Source organism: Pseudophryne corroboree, chromosome 1 (genome assembly GCF_028390025.1).
Source record: "Pseudophryne corroboree isolate aPseCor3 chromosome 1, aPseCor3.hap2, whole genome shotgun sequence".
Taxonomy (NCBI): Eukaryota; Metazoa; Chordata; class Amphibia; order Anura; family Myobatrachidae; genus Pseudophryne; species Pseudophryne corroboree.
Window position 1 is genome coordinate 332,375,801 of NC_086444.1, and position 17,638 is coordinate 332,393,438.

At 50.0% G+C, this 17,638-nt stretch overlaps 1 protein-coding gene across 4 annotated transcripts in view; it reads left to right on the plus strand.

Moving 5' to 3' along the window:
• Positions 1–17,638, plus strand: part of PIWIL1 (piwi like RNA-mediated gene silencing 1) — a 1,090,590-nt gene that overhangs the window by 676,978 nt on the left and 395,974 nt on the right. For all 4 annotated transcript variants that reach the window (XM_063964616.1, XM_063964613.1, XM_063964615.1 and 1 more), the window contains exon 14: positions 11,603–11,675. In XM_063964616.1, coding sequence (XP_063820686.1) covers positions 11,603–11,675 — 73 coding nt within the window. The remainder of the gene's footprint in view (positions 1–11,602; positions 11,676–17,638) is intronic.

A 17,638-nucleotide genomic window follows, 5' to 3' on the forward strand; every position in this document is an offset into this window, starting at 1 on the left:
GTGATAATCAAGGTACCCCTCCTTCAACAAGGCCGGGGTTACTATTCCACAATGGTTGTGGTACCGAAACCAGACGGTTCGGTGAGACCCATTCTAAAATTGAAATCCTTGAACACTTATATACGAAGGTTCAAGTTCAAAATGGAATCGCTCAGGGCGGTTATTGCAAGCCTGGACGAAGGAGATTACATGGTATCACTGGACATCAAGGATGCTTACCTGCATGTCCCCATTTACCCTCCTCACCAGGAGTACCTCAAAATTGTGGTACAGGACTGTCATTACCAATTCCAGACGTTGCCGTTGGTCTGTCCCCGGCACCGAGGGTATTTACCAAGGTAATGGCTGAAATTATGATACTCCTTCGAAAAAAGGGAGTTATAATTATCCCGTACTTGGACGATCTCCTTATAAAGGCGAGGTCCAGGGAGCAGTTGTTGGTCGGAGTAGCACTATCTCGTGAAGTGCTACAACAGCACGGCTGGATTCTGAATATTCCAAAGTTGCAGCTGGTTCCTACGACGCGTCTACTGTTCCTGGGTATGGTTCCTGACACAGGACAGAAAAAAGTGTTTCTCCCGGAGGAGAAGGCCAAGGAGTAGTCATCTCTAGTCAGAGACCTCCTAAAACAAATACAGGTGTCAGTGCATCAATGCACGCGAGTCCTGGGAAAGATGGTAGCTTCTTACGAAGAAATTCCATTCGGCAGGTTCCATGCAAGGATCTTCCAGTGGGATCTGTTGGACAAGTGGTCCGGGTCGCATCTTCAGATGCATCGGCTGATAACCCTGTCTCCAAGGGCCAGGGTGTCGCTGTTGTGGTGGCTGCAGAGTGCTCATCTTCTAGAGGGCCGCAGATTCGGCATACAGGACTGGGTCCTGGTGACCACGGATGCCAGCCTTCGAGGCTGGGGGGCAGTCACACAGGGAAGAAACTTTCAAGGACTATGGTCGAGTCAGGAGACTTCCCTACACATAAATATTCTGGAACTAAGGGCCATTCACAATGCCAGGCTAGACCCCTGCTTCAACACCAGCCGGTGCTGATCCAGTCAGACAACATCACGGCGGTCGCCCATGTAAACCAACAGGGCAGCACAAGAAGCAGGATGGCGATGGCAGAAGCCACGAGGATTTTCCGATGGGCGGAAAATCATGTGTTAGCACTGTCAGCAGTGTTCATTCCCGGAGTGGACAACTGGGAAGCAGACTTTCTCAGCAGACACTACCTCCACCCGGGAGAGTGGGGACTTCATCCAGAAGTCTTCCAAATGATTGTACACCATTGGGAAAGGCCACAGGTGGACATGATGGCGTCCCACCTCAACAAAAAGCTAAAACGATATTGCGCCAGGTCAAGGGACCCTCAGGCGATAGCTGTGGACGCTCTGGTAACACCGTGGGGGTACCAGTCGGTGTATGTGTTACCTCCTCTGCCTCTCATACCCAAGGTACTGAGAATAATAAGAAGGAGAGGAGTAAGAACTATACTCGTGGTTCCGGATTGGCCAAGAAGAGCTTGGTACCCAGAACTTCAAAAAATAATCTCAGAGGACCCATGGCCTCTGCCGCTCAGACAGGACCTGCTGCAGCAGGGGCCCTGTCTGTTCCAAGACTTACCGCGGCTGCGTTTGACGGCATGGCGGTTGAACGTCGGATCCTGAAGGAAAAGGGCATTCCGGAGGAAGTCATCCCTAAGCTGATTAAAGCTAGGAAAGAAGTGACCGCAAACCATTATCACCGCATATGGCGAAAATATGTTGCGTGGTGTGAGGCCAGGAAGGCCCAACGGAGGAATTTCAGTTGGGCCATTTTCTGCACTTCCTACAGTCAGGGGTGACTATGGGCCTAAAATTGGGTTCCATTAAGGTCCAGATTTCGGCTCTGTCGATTTTCTTCCAGAAAGAACTGGCTTCACTGCCTGATGTTCAGACATTTGTTTAGGGAGTGCTGCATATTCAGCCCTCTTTTGTGCCTCCAGTGGCACCTTGGGATCACAACGTGGTGTTGGATTTCCTAAAGTCACATTGGTTTGAGCCACTAAAAACCGTTGATTTGAAATATCTCACGTGGAAAGTGGTCATGCTGTTGGCCTTGGCTTCGGCAAGGCGTGTGTCAGAATTGGCGGCTTTGTCATATAAAAGCCCTTATCTGATTTTCCATATGGATAGGGCAGAATTGAGGACTCGTCCCCAGTTTCTCCCTAAGGTGGTATCAGCTTTTCATTTGAACCAACCTATTGTAGTGCCTGCGGCTACTAAGGACTTGGAGGATTCCAAGTTGTTGGACGTAGTCGGGGCCCTGAAAATTTATGTTTCCAGGACAGCTAGTGTCAGGAAAACTGACTCGCTATTTATCCTGTATGCACCCAACAAGCTGGGTTCTCCTGCTTCAAAGCAGACTATTGCTCGCTGGATTTGTAGTACGATTCAGCTTGCACATTCTGCGGCTGGACTGCCACATCCTAGATCAGTGAAAGCCCATTCCACGAGGAAGGTGGGCTCTTCTTGGGCGGCTGCCCGAGGGGTCTCGGCTTTACAGCTTTGCCGAGCAGCTACTTGGTCGGGGTCAAACACATTTGCTAAATTTTACAAGTTTGATACCCTGGCTGAGGAGGACCTAGAGTTTGCTCATTCGGTGCTGCAGAGTCATCCGCACTCTGCTTTGGTATAATCCCCATGGTCCTTACGGAGTCCCAGCATCCACTTAGGACGTCAGAGAAAATAAGATTTTACTAACCGGTAAATCTATTTCTCGTAGTCCGTAGTGGATGCTGGGCGCCCATCCCAAGTGCGGATTGTCTGCAATACTTGTATATAGTTATTGTTAACTAAAGGGTTATTGTTGAGCCATCCGTTGAGAGGCTCAGTTATATTTCATACTGTTAACTGGGTATAGTATCACGAGTTATACGGTGTGATTGGTGTGGCTGGTATGAGTCTTACCCGGGATTCAAAATCCTTCCTTATTGTGTGAGCTCTTCCGGGCACAGTATCCTAACTGAGGTCTGGAGGAGGGTCATAGAGGGAGGAGCCAGTGCACACCAGGTAGTCCTAAAGCTTTCTTTAGTTGTGCCCAGTCTCCTGCGGAGCCGCTATTCCCCATGGTCCTTACGGAGTCCCAGCATCCACTACGGACTACGAGAAATAGATTTACCGGTGAGTAAAATCTTATTTTCACTCCTATGGTAGTTGCAACTACCTCAACTTCTGGAGGGCCGCATTTTCGGGATTCAGGACTGGATGCTTCTAACCACGGATGCAAGTCTCCGGGGTTGGGGTCAGTCACTCAAGGGGAGACCTTCCAAGGAAGGTGTTCAAGTCTGGAAGCCGGCCTGCCGATAAACATTCTAGTACTAAGAGCCGTCTACAACTGTATTCTCCATGCTGCCCATCTCCTGATAAATCGGTCCATTCAAGTGTAGCCAGACAATGTAACGACAGTGGCTTACATCAACCAACAGGGCGGAACGAAGAGCAGAGCTGCAATGTCAGAGGTAACAAGAATCGTCCTCTGGTCAGAAAAACACGCTTTGTCGCTGTCAGCAATCCTCATTCCGGGAGTTAACAACTGGGAAGCGGACTTCCTCAGCACACACAATCTCTATCTAGGGGAGTGGGGTCTCCATTCGGAGGTGTTCAAGGAGGTAACAGATCTTTGGGGTGTACCTCGAATCGACATGATGGCGATATTGTTCCAGGTCGAGGGACCCGCAAGCAGTGGAGGTGGACGCCCTAGTGACTCCTAGTGTTGTGTACGTGTTTCCACCACTCCCACTAATTCCAAGAGTGCTATAGCTCATAATGGGAACAAGGGTTCAGGCGATCCTCATTGCTCTAGACTGACCAAGAAGGTCTTAGTACGTGGATCTTCTGGATCTACTATTAGAAGAGCCGAGCCCTCTTCCTCTTCGGGAGGACCTGCTGCAGCTGGGACCGTTCGCCTATCAAGACTTACCGCGGCTACGTTTGACGGCATGGAGCTTGAACGCCAGATACTAGCTCAGAAGGGCATTCCGAACAAGGTTATTCCTACCTTGATACAGGCTAGGAAAGGAGTAGCGTCTAAACATTACCATCGTTTTTGGAAAATATATGTATCTTGGTGTGAGTCCAAGAAGTTTCCTACGGTGGAGTTTCAACTGGGACGGTTTCTCTTCCTACAAGCAGGTGTGGATATGGGCCTGAGGTTGGGATCCATAAAGGTCCAAATTTCGGCCCTATCCATTTTCTTCCAGAAACAGTTGGCTGCCCTCCCTGAGGTTCAGACTTTTTTGAAGGGAGTTCTGCATATCCAACCTCCCTTTGTGCCGCCTACAGCGCCCTGGGATCTTAACGTAGTGTTGCAGTTCCTCCAGTCGGACTAGTTTGAACCTCTACAGGAGGTTGAGGTCAAGTTTCTCACGTTGAAGGCTGTCACTTTGTTGGCCTTAGCTTCTGCTAGACGTGTGTCGGAGTTGGGGGCTTTGTCATGTAGAAACTCATACTTGATCTTCCATGAAGATAGAGCTGAGCTTCGGACACGTCAGCAGTTTCTTCCGAAGGTTGTGTCGGCATTTCATATCAACCAACCTATTGTGGTGCCAGTTATGACTGACTCCTCAATTTCATCAAAGTCCTTAGATGTTGTAAGGGCTCTAAAAATCTGTAAGGAGGACTGCTCGTCGCACTCGCTGTTTGTCCTGTATGATCCCAAGAAAATTGGGTGTCCTGCTTCTAAGCAGACGATCTCTCGCTGGATCAGGTTCACTAACCAGCATGCTTATTCTAAGGCGGGATTGCCGTGCCCTACGTCTGTTAAGGCCCACTCTAGTCGTACAGTGGGTTCTTCCTGGGCGGCTGCCCGGGGTGTCTCGGCGTTACAGCTTTGCCGAGCAGCAACTTGGTCTGGGTCGAACACGTTTGCAAAGTTCTACAAGTTCGATACTTTGGCCTCTGAGGACCTGAAGTTTGGTCTGTCTTTTCTGCAGGAGCCTCCGCGCTCTCCCTCCAGTTCTGGGAGCTCTGGTACATCCCCATGGTACTAATATGAACCCCAGCATCCTCTAGGACGTAAGAGAAAATAGGATTTTGGTTACCTACCGGTAAATCCTTTTCTCGTAGTCCGTAGAGGATGCTGGGCGCCCACCCAACGCTTTGTTTTCCTGCTATCGTTGTTTGGTTCAGTACAAATTCGTTTTAGTTGAGTACTGCATTGTTACTTGGTAAGTAATGTTTCAGCGGTTGCTGAGTTTCAAGCTAGTTAGCTTGATGTGCCTTGTATGTGTGAGCTGGTGTGAATCTCGCAACTATCTGTGTAAAATCCTTCTCTCGAAGATGTCCATCTCCTCGGGCACAGTTTCTAGACTGAGTCTGGTAGGAGAGGCATAGAGGGAGGAGCCAGCCCACACTCTAATACTTTTAAAGTGCCAATGCTCCTGGTGGACCTGTCTGAACCCCTATGGTACTAATGTGGACCCAAGCATCCTCTACGGACTACGAGAAAAGGATTTACCGATAGGTAACCAAAATCCTAGTTTCTCTTACGTTATTAATTTTTGCTGTTATGAGTTGTTGTATATGTGAACTCAGGGAGGAGGTGGAGCCCGCAGACTTCTCACCTCTTTTCCCAGGTTTGATCAGTTTGGGGTCTGTAAGGGACTCCCTGTTGCTGAGGGAGATACAGTGGAAACAAGCTTCAGTTTTGCTTAATGTTTAAGTGTCCACTTCCATTAAATAGTATGTGATAGTGTGAAGTATGTAGATGCCAATTTCACACATACACTTCACTACCACATTCTATACATGGTCTATGTACTTGAGTCTCTAGAAGTCCGTCTTGGTGTTTTGGTACTATTTTGTTTAATACTAATGAGCAGAAAATGTATTATACAGTAGTCACCTGAAGAAAAGGATTTACTTAATGCACATTTATAGTTAGGACTATATAATAATAATTGTCTTGCTGTATTTTTCTTTCCCTAACGTCCTAGTGGATGCTGGGGACTCCGTAAGGACCATGGGGAATAGACGGGCTCCGCAGGAGACTGGGCACTCTAAGAAAGATTTAGTACTACTGGTGTGCACTTGCTCCTCCCTCTATGCCCCTCCTCCAGACCTCAGTTAGAATCTGTGCCCGGACAGAGCTGGGTGCATTTTAGTGAGCTCTCCTGAGCTTGCTAATAAGAAAGTATTTTAGTAGGTTTTTTATTTTCAGAGAGCTTCTGCTGGCAACAGACTCTCTACTATGTGGGACTGAGGGGAGAGACGCAAACCTACTAACTGCGGCTAGGTTGCGCTTCTTAGGCTACTGGACACCATTAGCTCCAGAGGGATCGAACACAGGACCTGACCTTGTCGTCCGTTCCCGGAGCCGCGCCGCCGCCCCCCTCGCAGAGCCAGAAGTCAGAAGCCGGCGAAGGTTGAAGAAAGAAGACTCCTGTCTTCATATGAGGTAGCGCACAGCACTGCAGCTGTGCGCCATTGCGCCCACTCTAACCTACACACTCCGGTCACTGTAGGGTGCAGGGCGCAGGGGGGGGCGCCCTGGGCAGAAATTAGATACCTCCTTGCAAAAGCAGCATATATACAGTTTGACACTGTTATATGCATGAGCCCCCGCCATTAATTTTACACAAAATCGCGGGACAGAAGCCCGCCGCTGAGGGGGCGGGGCCTTCTTCCTCAGCACTCACCAGCGCCATTTTCTCTCCACAGCTCCGCTGAGAGGAAGCTCCCCAGGCTCTCCCCTGCAGACACACGGTAGAAAGGGTAAAAAGAGAGGGGGGGCACATAAATTTAGCGCATTTAATATATATACAGCAGCTACTGGGTAAACACTAAGTTACTGTGTGATTTCTGGGTCATATAGCGCTGGGGTGTGTGCTGGCATACTCTCTCTCTGTCTCTCCAAAAGGCCTTGTGGGGGTCCTGTCCTCCTATAGAGCATCCCCTGTGTGTGTGGTGTGTCGGAACGCGTGTGTCGACATGTTTGACGAAGAGGGCTATGTGGAGGCAGAGCAAGTACAGATGAATAACGTGTCTCCGCCGACGGCGCCGACACCTGATTGGATGGATATGTGGAAGGTGTTAAATGATAATGTAAACTCCTTACATAAAAGGTTGGATAAAGCTGATGCTTTGGGACAGTCTGGGTCTCAGCTCATGCCTGATCCTACAGTGCAGAGGCCGTCAGGGTCTCAGAAGCGCCCACTATCCAAAATGGTTGACACAGATATCGACACGGATTCTGACTCCAGTGTCGATGACGATGATGCAAAATTGCAGCCTAAAATGGCTAAAGCCATCCGCTACATGATTATAGCAATGAAGGATGTATTGCACATATCAGAGGTAAACCCTGTCCCTGACAAAAGGGTGTATATGTATGGGGAGAAAAAGCAAGAGGTGACTTTTCCCTCTTCACATGAGTTAAATGAATTATGTGAAAAAGCGTGGGATACCCCCGATAAGAAAGTGCTGATTTCCAAAAGGTTACTTATGGCGTACCCTTTCCCGCCAACGGACAGGATGCGCTGGGAATCCTCCCCTAGGGTAGATAAAGCTCTGACACGCTTATCTAAAAAGGTGGCCCTGCCGTCACAGGATACGGCCACCCTAAAGGATCCTGCAGATAGGAAGCAGGAAAGTATCCTGAAGTCTGTTTATGCACACTCAGGTACTATACTGAGGCCGGCAATTGCGTCGGCCTGGATGTGTAGTGCTGTAGCAGCATGGACAGATAATCTGTCTGAGGAAATGGATACCATAGACAAGGATACCATTTTACTGACCCTGGGGCATATAAAAGTCGCTGTCCTATATATGAGGGATGCCCAGAGGGACATTTGCCTACTGGGCTCTAGAATAAATGCAATGTCAATTTCTGCCAGAAGGGTCCTGTGGACTCGGCAATGGACAGGTGATGCCGACTCCAAAAAGCACATGGAGGTGTTACCTTACAAGGGTGAGGAATTGTTTGGGGACGGTCTCTCGGACCTAGTTTCCACAGCAACGGCTGGGAAGTCAAACTTTTTGCCATATATTCCCTCACAGCCTAAGAAAGCACCGTATTACCAAATGCAGTCCTTTCGATCACAGAGAAGCAAGAAGGTCAGAGGTGCGTCCTTTCTTGCCAGAGGCAGGGGTAGAGGAAAGAAGCTGCACCATACAGCTAGTTCCCAGGAACAGAAGTCCTCCCCGGTTTCCATTAAATCCACCGCATGACGCTGGGGCTCCACAGGTGGAGCCAGGAGCGGTGGGGGCGCGTCTCCGAAATTTCAGCCACCAGTGGGTTTGCTCACAGGTGGATCCCTGGGCTATACAGATTGTGTCTCAGGGATACAAGCTGGAATTCGAAGTGATGCCCCCTCACCGTTACCTCAAATCGGTCCTGCCAGCTTCCCCCATAGAAAGGGAAGTAGTGTTAGCGGCAATTCACAAGTTATATCTCCAGCAGGTGGTGGTAAAGGTTCCCCTCCTTCAACAAGGAAGAGGATACTATTCCACAATGTTTGTGGTACCGAAACCGGACGGTTCGGTCAGACCCATATTGAATTTAAAATCCCTGAACATTTATCTGAAAAGATTCAAGTTCAAGATGGAATCGCTCAGAGCGGTAATTGCAAGCCTGGAAGAGGGGGATTTTATGGTGTCTCTGGACATGAAGGATGCTTACTTGCATGTCCCCATTTATCCACCTCATCAAGAGTACCTCAGATTTGTGGTACAGGACTGTCATTACCGATTCCAGACGTTGCCGTTTGGGCTCTCCACGGCACCGATAATATTTACCAAGGTAATGGCAGAATTTATGGTGCTCCTTTGAAAGCAAGGAGTCACAATTATCCCATACTTGGACGATCTCCTCATAAAGGCGAGGTCCAGAGAGCAGTTGCTAATCAGCGTAGCACACTCTCAGGAAGTGTTGCAACAGCACGGCTGGATTCTGAATATTCCAAAGTCGCAGCTGATTCCTACTACGCGTCTGCCTTTTCTATGCATGATTCTGGACACGGACCAGAAGAAGGTGTTTCTCCCAGCGGAGAAGGCTCAAGAGCTCGTGACTCTAGTCAGAGACCTCTTAAAACCGAAACAGGTGTCGGTACATCGCTGCACGCGAGTCCTGGGAAAGATGGTGGCATCATACGAAGCCATTCCCTTCGGCAGGTTCCATGCGAGGATCTTTCAGTGGGATCTGTTGGACAAGTGGTCCGGATCGCATCTTCAGATGCATCGGCTGATCACCGTGTCCCCGAGGGCCAGGGTGTCTCTTCTGTGGTGGCTGCAGAGTGCTCACCTTCTCGAGGGCCGCAGGTTCGGCATACAGGACTGGGTCCTGGTGACCACGGATGCGAGCCTCCGAGGATGGGGGGCAGTCACTCAGGGAAGAAACTTCCAAGGGTTGTGGACAAGTCAGGAGGCTTGTCTGCACATAAATATCCTGGAACTAAGGGCCATATACAACGCCCTGAGTCAAGCGGAGCCTCTGCTTCGCAACCAACCGGTGCTGATTCAGTCAGACAACATCACCGCAGTGGCTCATGTAAACCGCCAGGGCGGCACAAGAAGCAGAGTGGCGATGGCAGAAGCCACCAGGATTCTTCGTTGGGCGGAGAATCACGTGCAAGCACTGTCGGCAGTGTTCATTCCGGGAATGGACAACTGGGAAGCAGACTTCCTCAGCAGGCACGACCTCCACCCGGGAGAGTGGGGACTTAATCACGCAGTCTTCACTCAGATTACAAATCGATGGGAACTGCCACAGGTGGACATGATGGCGTCCCGTCTGAACAAAAAGCTACAAAGGTATTGCGCCAGGTCAAGAGACCCTCAGGCGATAGCGGTGGACGCCCTGGTAACACCGTAGGTGTTCCAGTCGGTCTATGTGTTTCCTCCTCTTCCTCTCAAAGTGCTGAGAATCGTAAGAAAAGAGGAGTGAGAACAATACTCATTGTTCCGGATTGGCCAAGAAGGACTTGGTAGCCGGAACTGCAAGAAATGCTCACAGAGGACCCATGGCCTCTGCCTCTCAGACAGGACCTGTTGCAACAGGGGCCCTGTCTGTTCCAAGACTTACCGCGGCTGCGTTTGACGGCATGGCGGTTGAACGCAGGATCCTAGCGGAAAAAGGCATTCCGGATGAAGTTGTTCCTACACTGATAAAGGCTAGGAAGGACGTGACAGCAAAACACTATCACCGTATATGGCGAAAATATGTTGCCTGGTGTGAGGCCAGAAAGGCCCCTACAGAGGAATTCCAGCTGGGCCGGTTCCTGCACTTCCTACAGTCTGGAGTGACTATGGGCCTGAAGTTGGGGTCCATAAAGGTCCAGATTTCGGCCCTATCCATTTTCTTTCAAAAGGAACTGGCTTCTCTTCCTGAAGTTCAGACGTTTGTTAAGGGAGTGCTGCATATATTCAGCCCCCTTTTGTGCCACCAGTGGCACCTTGGGATCTCAACGTGGTGTTGGGTTTCCTGAAATCCCACTGGTTTGAGCCACTTAAGACCGTGGAGCTAAAGTATCTCACGTGGAAGGTGGTCATGCTATTGGCCTTAGCTTCGGCTAGGCGTGTGTCAGTATTGGCGGCTTTGTCATGTAAAAGTCCGCAATTTCTGCCGAAGGTGGTGTCATCTTTTCATTTGAACCAACCTATTGTGGTGCCTGCAGCTACTCGTGACTTGGAGGATTCCAAGTTGCTTGATGTAGTCAGGGCTTTGAAGATCTATGTAGCCCGGACGGCTGGAGTCAGGAAGACTGACTCGCTGTTTATCCTGTATGCATCCAACAAGCTGGGTGCTCCTGCTTCAAAGCAAACTATTGCTCGCTGGATCTGTAACACGATTCAGCAGGCTCATTCTGCGGCTGGATTGCCGCATCCAAAATCAGTGAAAGCCCATTCCACAAGGAAAGTGGGCTCTTCTTGGGCGGCTGCCCGAGGGGTCTCGGCATGACAGCTTTGCCGAGCAGCTACTTGGTCGTGTTCAAACACATTTGCTAAGTTCTACAAGTTTGATACCCTGGCTGAGGAGGACCATGTGTTTGCCCATTCGGTGCTGCAGAGTCATCCGCACTTTCCCGCCCGTTTGGGAGCTTTGGTATAATCCCCATGGTCCTTACGGAGTCCCCAGCATCCACTAGGACGTTAGAGAAAATAAGATTTTACTCACCGGTAAATCTATTTCTCGTAGTCCGTAGTGGATGCTGGGCGCCCGTCCCAAGTGCGGACTTCTTCTGCAATACTTGTATATAGTTATTGCTTAAATAAGGGTTATGTTATGTTGGCATCCATTGTTTGATGCTCTGTTGTTCATACTGTTGACTGGGTAAGTTTATCACAAGTTATACGGTGTGATTGGTGTGGCTGGTATGAGTCTTACCCTGGATTCCAAAATCCTTTCCTTGTAATGTCAGCTCTTCCGGGCACAGTTTCCTTTACTGAGGTCTGGAGGAGGGGCATAGAGGGAGGAGCCAGTGCACACCAGTAGTACTAAATCTTTCTTAGAGTGCCCAGTCTCCTGCAGAACCCGTCTATTCCCCATGGTCCTTACGGAGTCCCCAGCATCCACTACGGACTACGAGAAATAGATTTACCGGTGAGTTAAATCTTATTATTGTTTTGTAGGGTTGAAGTAGATGACAGCACTGATGCATATGTAAAAGTGCTACAGCAAAAGGTTCAATCTGATACACAGATGGTATGTATGAATAAGAAAATATATCATTTCATGTAAAGAAAGAAAGGCTAATATTGATGCAGGGGGTCAGGTTCTTTATTTCTCCCCGTTTTCCTTTAACCATTTGCCTGGGGTGGTTGCATCTCATGCCAGGCTGTTATTTCCCTGTCACTGTCATGACCTTAACATAGTAGCCTGGCAGCAGTTGCTGGAAGTGAATCCTAACAGGATAGCCAACTTGCCACTGCCCGATCTCGGGGATCAGGATAGCTGCAGTATCTCTTTTTCTCTTACATCCTAGAGGATACTTTTAGTACCTTGGGGTATAGATGGGTCCACTAGAAGCCATGGGCACTTTAAGAATTTGATAGTGTGGGCTTGCTCCTCCCTCTATGCCCCTCCTACCAGACTCAGTTTAGAAAATGTGCCCGGAGGAGCAGGTCACACTTATGAAAGCTCCTGGAGAGTTTTCTACATTTATTTTATATGTTATTTTCAGGCAGGGCTGGTTGGCACCAGCCTGCATGCTACGTGGGACTTGGGGCGGGTGCACGGCCCAGCCTCTTGAAGGGTTAATGGTCCCGTTCCCTGCTCACAGGACTCTGAGCTCCTGTGGGATCTAATCGCAAGCCCCACCACATCAAGCGTACATTCCCGCAGCACGCCTCCACCCCTAACAGAGCCGGAAGAATGAAAAGTGGTGAGTACTGTGCCAGCGTCCGGGTTAGCAGAGCGCTGGCCATTATGGCGGCACGAGTGTACGGCGACGCACAGCTCTTGGGGCGGAATGTGTCTCTATACACTGTACACAGTACCCAGACTGGCAAACAGCCTTAAAGCGGTTCTGCTCCATTTTAAGCACAAGGATTACCTCAGCCAGTATAAAAAAGCGGGAAGACTGCATGCTGTTGAAGGGGCGGGTTTCACTATTTGATGATCCTTCAGCTCACCAGCTCATTTTCCCCTCTGCAGTGGACACAGACGCTGAATGACAGGGACTCGCAGCTCCTCCGGTGTGACTCCAAATTACCTCAGCGGTACCAAGGGGTCATAGCAGGGGGGCACGGCCCAACCTCTTGAAGGGTTAATGGTCCCGTGCCCTGCTCACAGGACTCTGAGCTCCTGTGGGATCTAATCGCAAGCCCCACCACATCAAGCGTACATTCCCGCAGCACGCCTCCACCCCTAACAGAGCCGGAAGAATGAAAAGTGGTGAGTACTGTGCCAGCGTCCGGGTTAGCAGAGCGCTGGCCATTATGGCGGCACGAGTGTACGGCGACGCACAGCTCTTGGGGCGGAATGTGTCTCTATACACTGTACACAGTACCCAGACTGGCAAACAGCCTTAAAGCGGTTCTGCTCCATTTTAAGCACAAGGATTACCTCAGCCAGTATAAAAAAGCGGGAAGACCGCACGCCGTTGAAGGGGCGGGGTTTCACTATGAGATGATCCTTCAGCTCACCAGCTCATTTTCCCCTCTGCAGTGGACACAGACGCTGACTGACAGGGACTCGCAGCTCCTCCGGTGTGACTCCACATTACCTCAGCGGTACCAGGGGTCATAGCAGTGGGGCTCGTCTTTTAGTGTACTAAGTGCCCTATCAGGGTACTTGGTCTGCAAACCAGCTAAGCTTGGCATTAACACGGCGCGGTGGGGGCTGGCTCCAACAATTCTGTCTCCCTGAAGGTCTCTTTGTGGGTTAATTGTGCTTAACCTTTTCCTGTGTGTGTGTGTGCGCAGTCACATTTACATTATGTCAGGCAAAGAGTGTGTTTCATGTACAGCGGGGTGTATTTCCTGGGATCCGGTCTGAAGATCGACAGTGTCTAGGTCGACAATCACTAGGTCGACAGGGTCAGAAGGTCGACATGTTCTATGTCGACAGGTCAGAAGGTCGACATGAGGTCTTTTTATCTTTTCTCTAACGTCCTAGTGGATGCTGGGGACTCCGAAAGGACCATGGGGAATAGCGGCTCCGCAGGAGACTGGGCACAAAGTAAAAGCTTTAAGACTAGCTGGTGTGCACTGGCTCCTCCCCCTATGACCCTCCTCCAAGCCTCAGTTAGATTTTGTGCCCGAACGAGAAAGGTGCAATCTAGGTGGCTCTCCTGAGCTGCTTAGAGTAAAAGTTTAAATAGGTTTTTTTTATTTTCAGTGAGACCTGCTGGCAACAGGCTCACTGCATCGAGGGACTTAGGGGAGAGAAACGAACTCACCTGCGTGCAGAGTGGATTGGGTTTCTTAGGCTACTGGACATTAGCTCCAGAGGGACGATCACAGGCCCAGCCATGGATGGGTCCCTGAGGCGCGCCGCCGGCCCCCTTACAGATGCTGAAGCAAGAAGAGGTCCATAAATCGGCGGCAGAAGACTTTCCTGTCTTCATAAGGTAGCGCACAGCACTGCAGCTGTGCGCCATTGCTCTCAGCACACTTCACACTCCGGTCACTGAGGGTGCAGGACGCTGGGGGGGGGGGCGTCCTGGGAAGCAATGAATTTACCTTAGTTGGCGAAAAATACATCACATATAGCTCCTGGGCTATATGGATGTATTTAACCCCTGCCAGTTTTCCAGAAAAAAGCGGGAGAAGAGCCCGCCGTGAAGGGGGCGGGGCCTATCTCCTCAGCACACAGCGCCATTTTTCCCACACAGCTCTGCTGGTAGGAAGGCTCCCAGAATCTCCCCTGCATCCTGCAACTACAGAAACAGGGTAAAAAAGAGAGGGTGGCACATATTTGGCAAAATAACAGATATAAGCAGCTATAAGGGATAGACACTTATTGTAAGGTTGTCCCTATACATATATAGCGCTCTGGTGTGTGCTGGCAAACTCTCCCTCTGTCTCCCCAAAGGGCTAAGTGGGTCCTGTCCTCTATCAGAGCATTCCCTGTGTGTGTGCTGGGTGTCGGTACGTGTGTGTCGACATGTATGAGGAGGAAAATGATGTGGAGGCGGAGCAATTGCCTATAATGGTGATGTCACCCCCTAGGGAGTCGACACCTGAATGGATGGCCGTAATTAAGGAATTACGTGACAGTGTCGGCACGTTACAGAAAACTGTTGACGACATGAGACGTCTCAAACACCGTCAGGGGCTATTAAGCGCCCATTACCTCAGTGGGTCGACACGGACACAGACACTGACTCCAGTGTCGACGGTGAAGAAACAAACGTATTTTCCAGTAGGGCCACACGTTAAATGATCACGGCAATGAAGGAGGTTTTGCACATCTCTGATACTGCAAGTACCACAAAAAGGGGTATTATGTGGGGTGTGAAAAAACTACCCGTAGTTTTTCCTGAATCAGATGAATTGAATGAAGTGTGTGATGAAGCGTGGGTTACCCCCGACAGAAAACTGCTAATTTCTAAAAAATTATTGGCACTATATCCCTTCCCACCAGAGGTTAGGGCTCGTTGGGAAACACCCCCTAGGGTGGATAAGGCGCTCACACGCTTATCAAAACAAGTGGCGTTACCGTCTCCAGAAACGGCCGCCCTTAAGGAGCCAGCAGATAGGAGGCTGGAAAATATCCTTAAAAGTATATACACACATACTGGTGTTATACTGCGACCAGCAATCGCCTCAGCCTAGATGTGCAGTGCTGGGGTGGCTTGATCGGATTCCCTGACTGAAAATATTGATACCCTGGACAGGGACAATATATTATTGACTATAGAGCATTTAAAGGATGCATTCCTATATATGCGAGATGCACAGAGAGACATTTGCACTCTGGCATCAAGAGTAAGTGCGATGTCCATTTCTGCCAGAAGAGGATTATGGACGCGACAGTGGTCAGGGGATGCGGATTCCAAATGGGAAAAAGATACTGCCTTTTCAGGCTCAGTCCTTTCGTCCCCATAAGGGCAAGCGGGCAAAAGGCCACTCATATCTGCCCCGGGGCAGAGGAAGGGGAAAAAGACTACAACAGACAGCTTCTTCCCACGACCAGAAGCCCTCCCCCGCTTCTGCCAAGTCCTCAGCATGACGCTGGGGCCTTACAAGCGGACTCAGGCACGGTGGGGGCCCGTCTCAAGAATTTCAGCGCGCAGTGGGCTCACTCGCAAGTGGACCCCTGGATCCTGCAGGTAGTATCTCAGGGGTACAAATTGGAATTCGAGACGTCTCCCCCTCGCCGGTTCTTGAAGTCTGCTTTACCAACGTCTACCCCCGACAGGGAGGCGGTATTGGAAGCCATTCACAAGCTGTATTCCCAGCAAGTGATAATCAAGGTACCCCTCTTACAACAGGGAAAGGGGTATTACTCCACGCTGTTGTGGTACCGAAGCCGGACGGCTCGGTGAGACCCATTTTAAATCTGAAAACCTTGAACACTTACATAAAAAGGTTCAAGTTCAAGATGGAGTCACTCAAAGCTGTGATAGCGAACCTGGAAGAAGGGGACTACATGGTGTCTCTGGACATCAAGGATGCTTACCTCCATGTCCCAATTTGCCCTTCTCACCAAGGGTACCTCAGGTTTGTGGTACAGAACTGTCACTATCAGTTTCAGACGCTGCCGTTTGGATTGTCCACGGCACCCCGGGTCTTTACCAAGGTAATGGCCGAAATGATGATTCTTCTTCGAAGAAAAGGCGTCTTAATTATCCCTTACTTGGACGATCTCCTGATAAGGGCACGGTCCAGAGAACAGTTAGAGGTCGGAGTAGCACTATCGCAAATAGTACTACGACAGCACGGATGGATTCTAAATATTCCAAAATCGCAGCTGATTCCGACGACACGTCTGCTGTTCCTAGGGATGATTCTGGAGTACAGAAAAAGGTGTTTCTCCCGGAAGAGAAAGCCAGGGAGTTATCCGACCTAGTCTGGAAACTCCTAAGACCAGGCCAGGTGTCAGTGCATCAGTGCACAAGGGTCCTGGGAAAGATGGTGGCTTCTTACGAAGCGATTCCATTCGGCAGATTCCACGCAAGAACTTTTCAGTTGGATCTGCTAGACAAATGGTCCGGATCGCATCTTCAAATGCATCAGCGGATAACCCTGTCTCCAAGGACAAGGGTGTCTCTCCTGTGGTGGTTACAGAGTGCTCATCTCCTAGAGGGCCGCAGATTCGGCATTCAGGATTGGGTCCTGGTGACCACGGATGCCAGCCTGAGAGGCTGGGGAGCAGTCACACAGGGAAAAAATTTCCAGGGCTTGTGGTCAAGCATGGAAACGTCACTTCACATAAATATCCTGGAACTAAGGGCCATTTACAATGCCCTAAGTCAGGCAAGGCCTCTGCTTCAGGGTCAGCCAGTATTGATCCAGTCGGACAACATCACGGCAGTCGCCCACGTAAACAGACAGGGCGGCACAAGAAGCAGGAGGGCAATGACGGAAGTGGCAAGGATTCTTCGCTGGGCGGAAAATCATGTGATAGCACTGTCAGCAGTGTTCATTCCGGGAGTGGACAACTGGGAAGCAGACTTCCTCAGCAGACACGATCTTCACCCGGGGGAGTGGGGACTTCACCCGGAAGTCTTCCACATGATTGTAAACCGTTAGGAAAAACCAAAGGTGGACATGATGGCGTCTCGCCTCAACAAAAAACTGGACAGATATTGTTCCAGGTCAAGGGACCCTCAGGCAATAGCTGTGGACGCTCTGGTAACACCGTGGGTGTACCGGTCAGTGTATGTGTTCCCTCCTCTTCCTCTCATACCAAAAGTACTGAGAATCATAAGAAGGAGAGGAGTAAAGACTATACTCGTGGCTCCGGATTGGCCAAGAAGGACTTGGTACCCGGAAATTCAAGAGATGCTCACGGAAGACCCGTGGCCTCTACCTCTAAGACAGGACCTGCTCCAGCAGGGACCATGTCTGTTCCAAGACTTACCGCGGCTGCGTTTGACGGCATGGCGGTTGAACGCCGGATCCTGAAGGAAAAAGGCATTCCGGATGAAGTCATCCCTACCCTGATCAAAGCCAGGAAGGATGTAACCGTACAACATTATCACCGTATTTGGCGTAAAT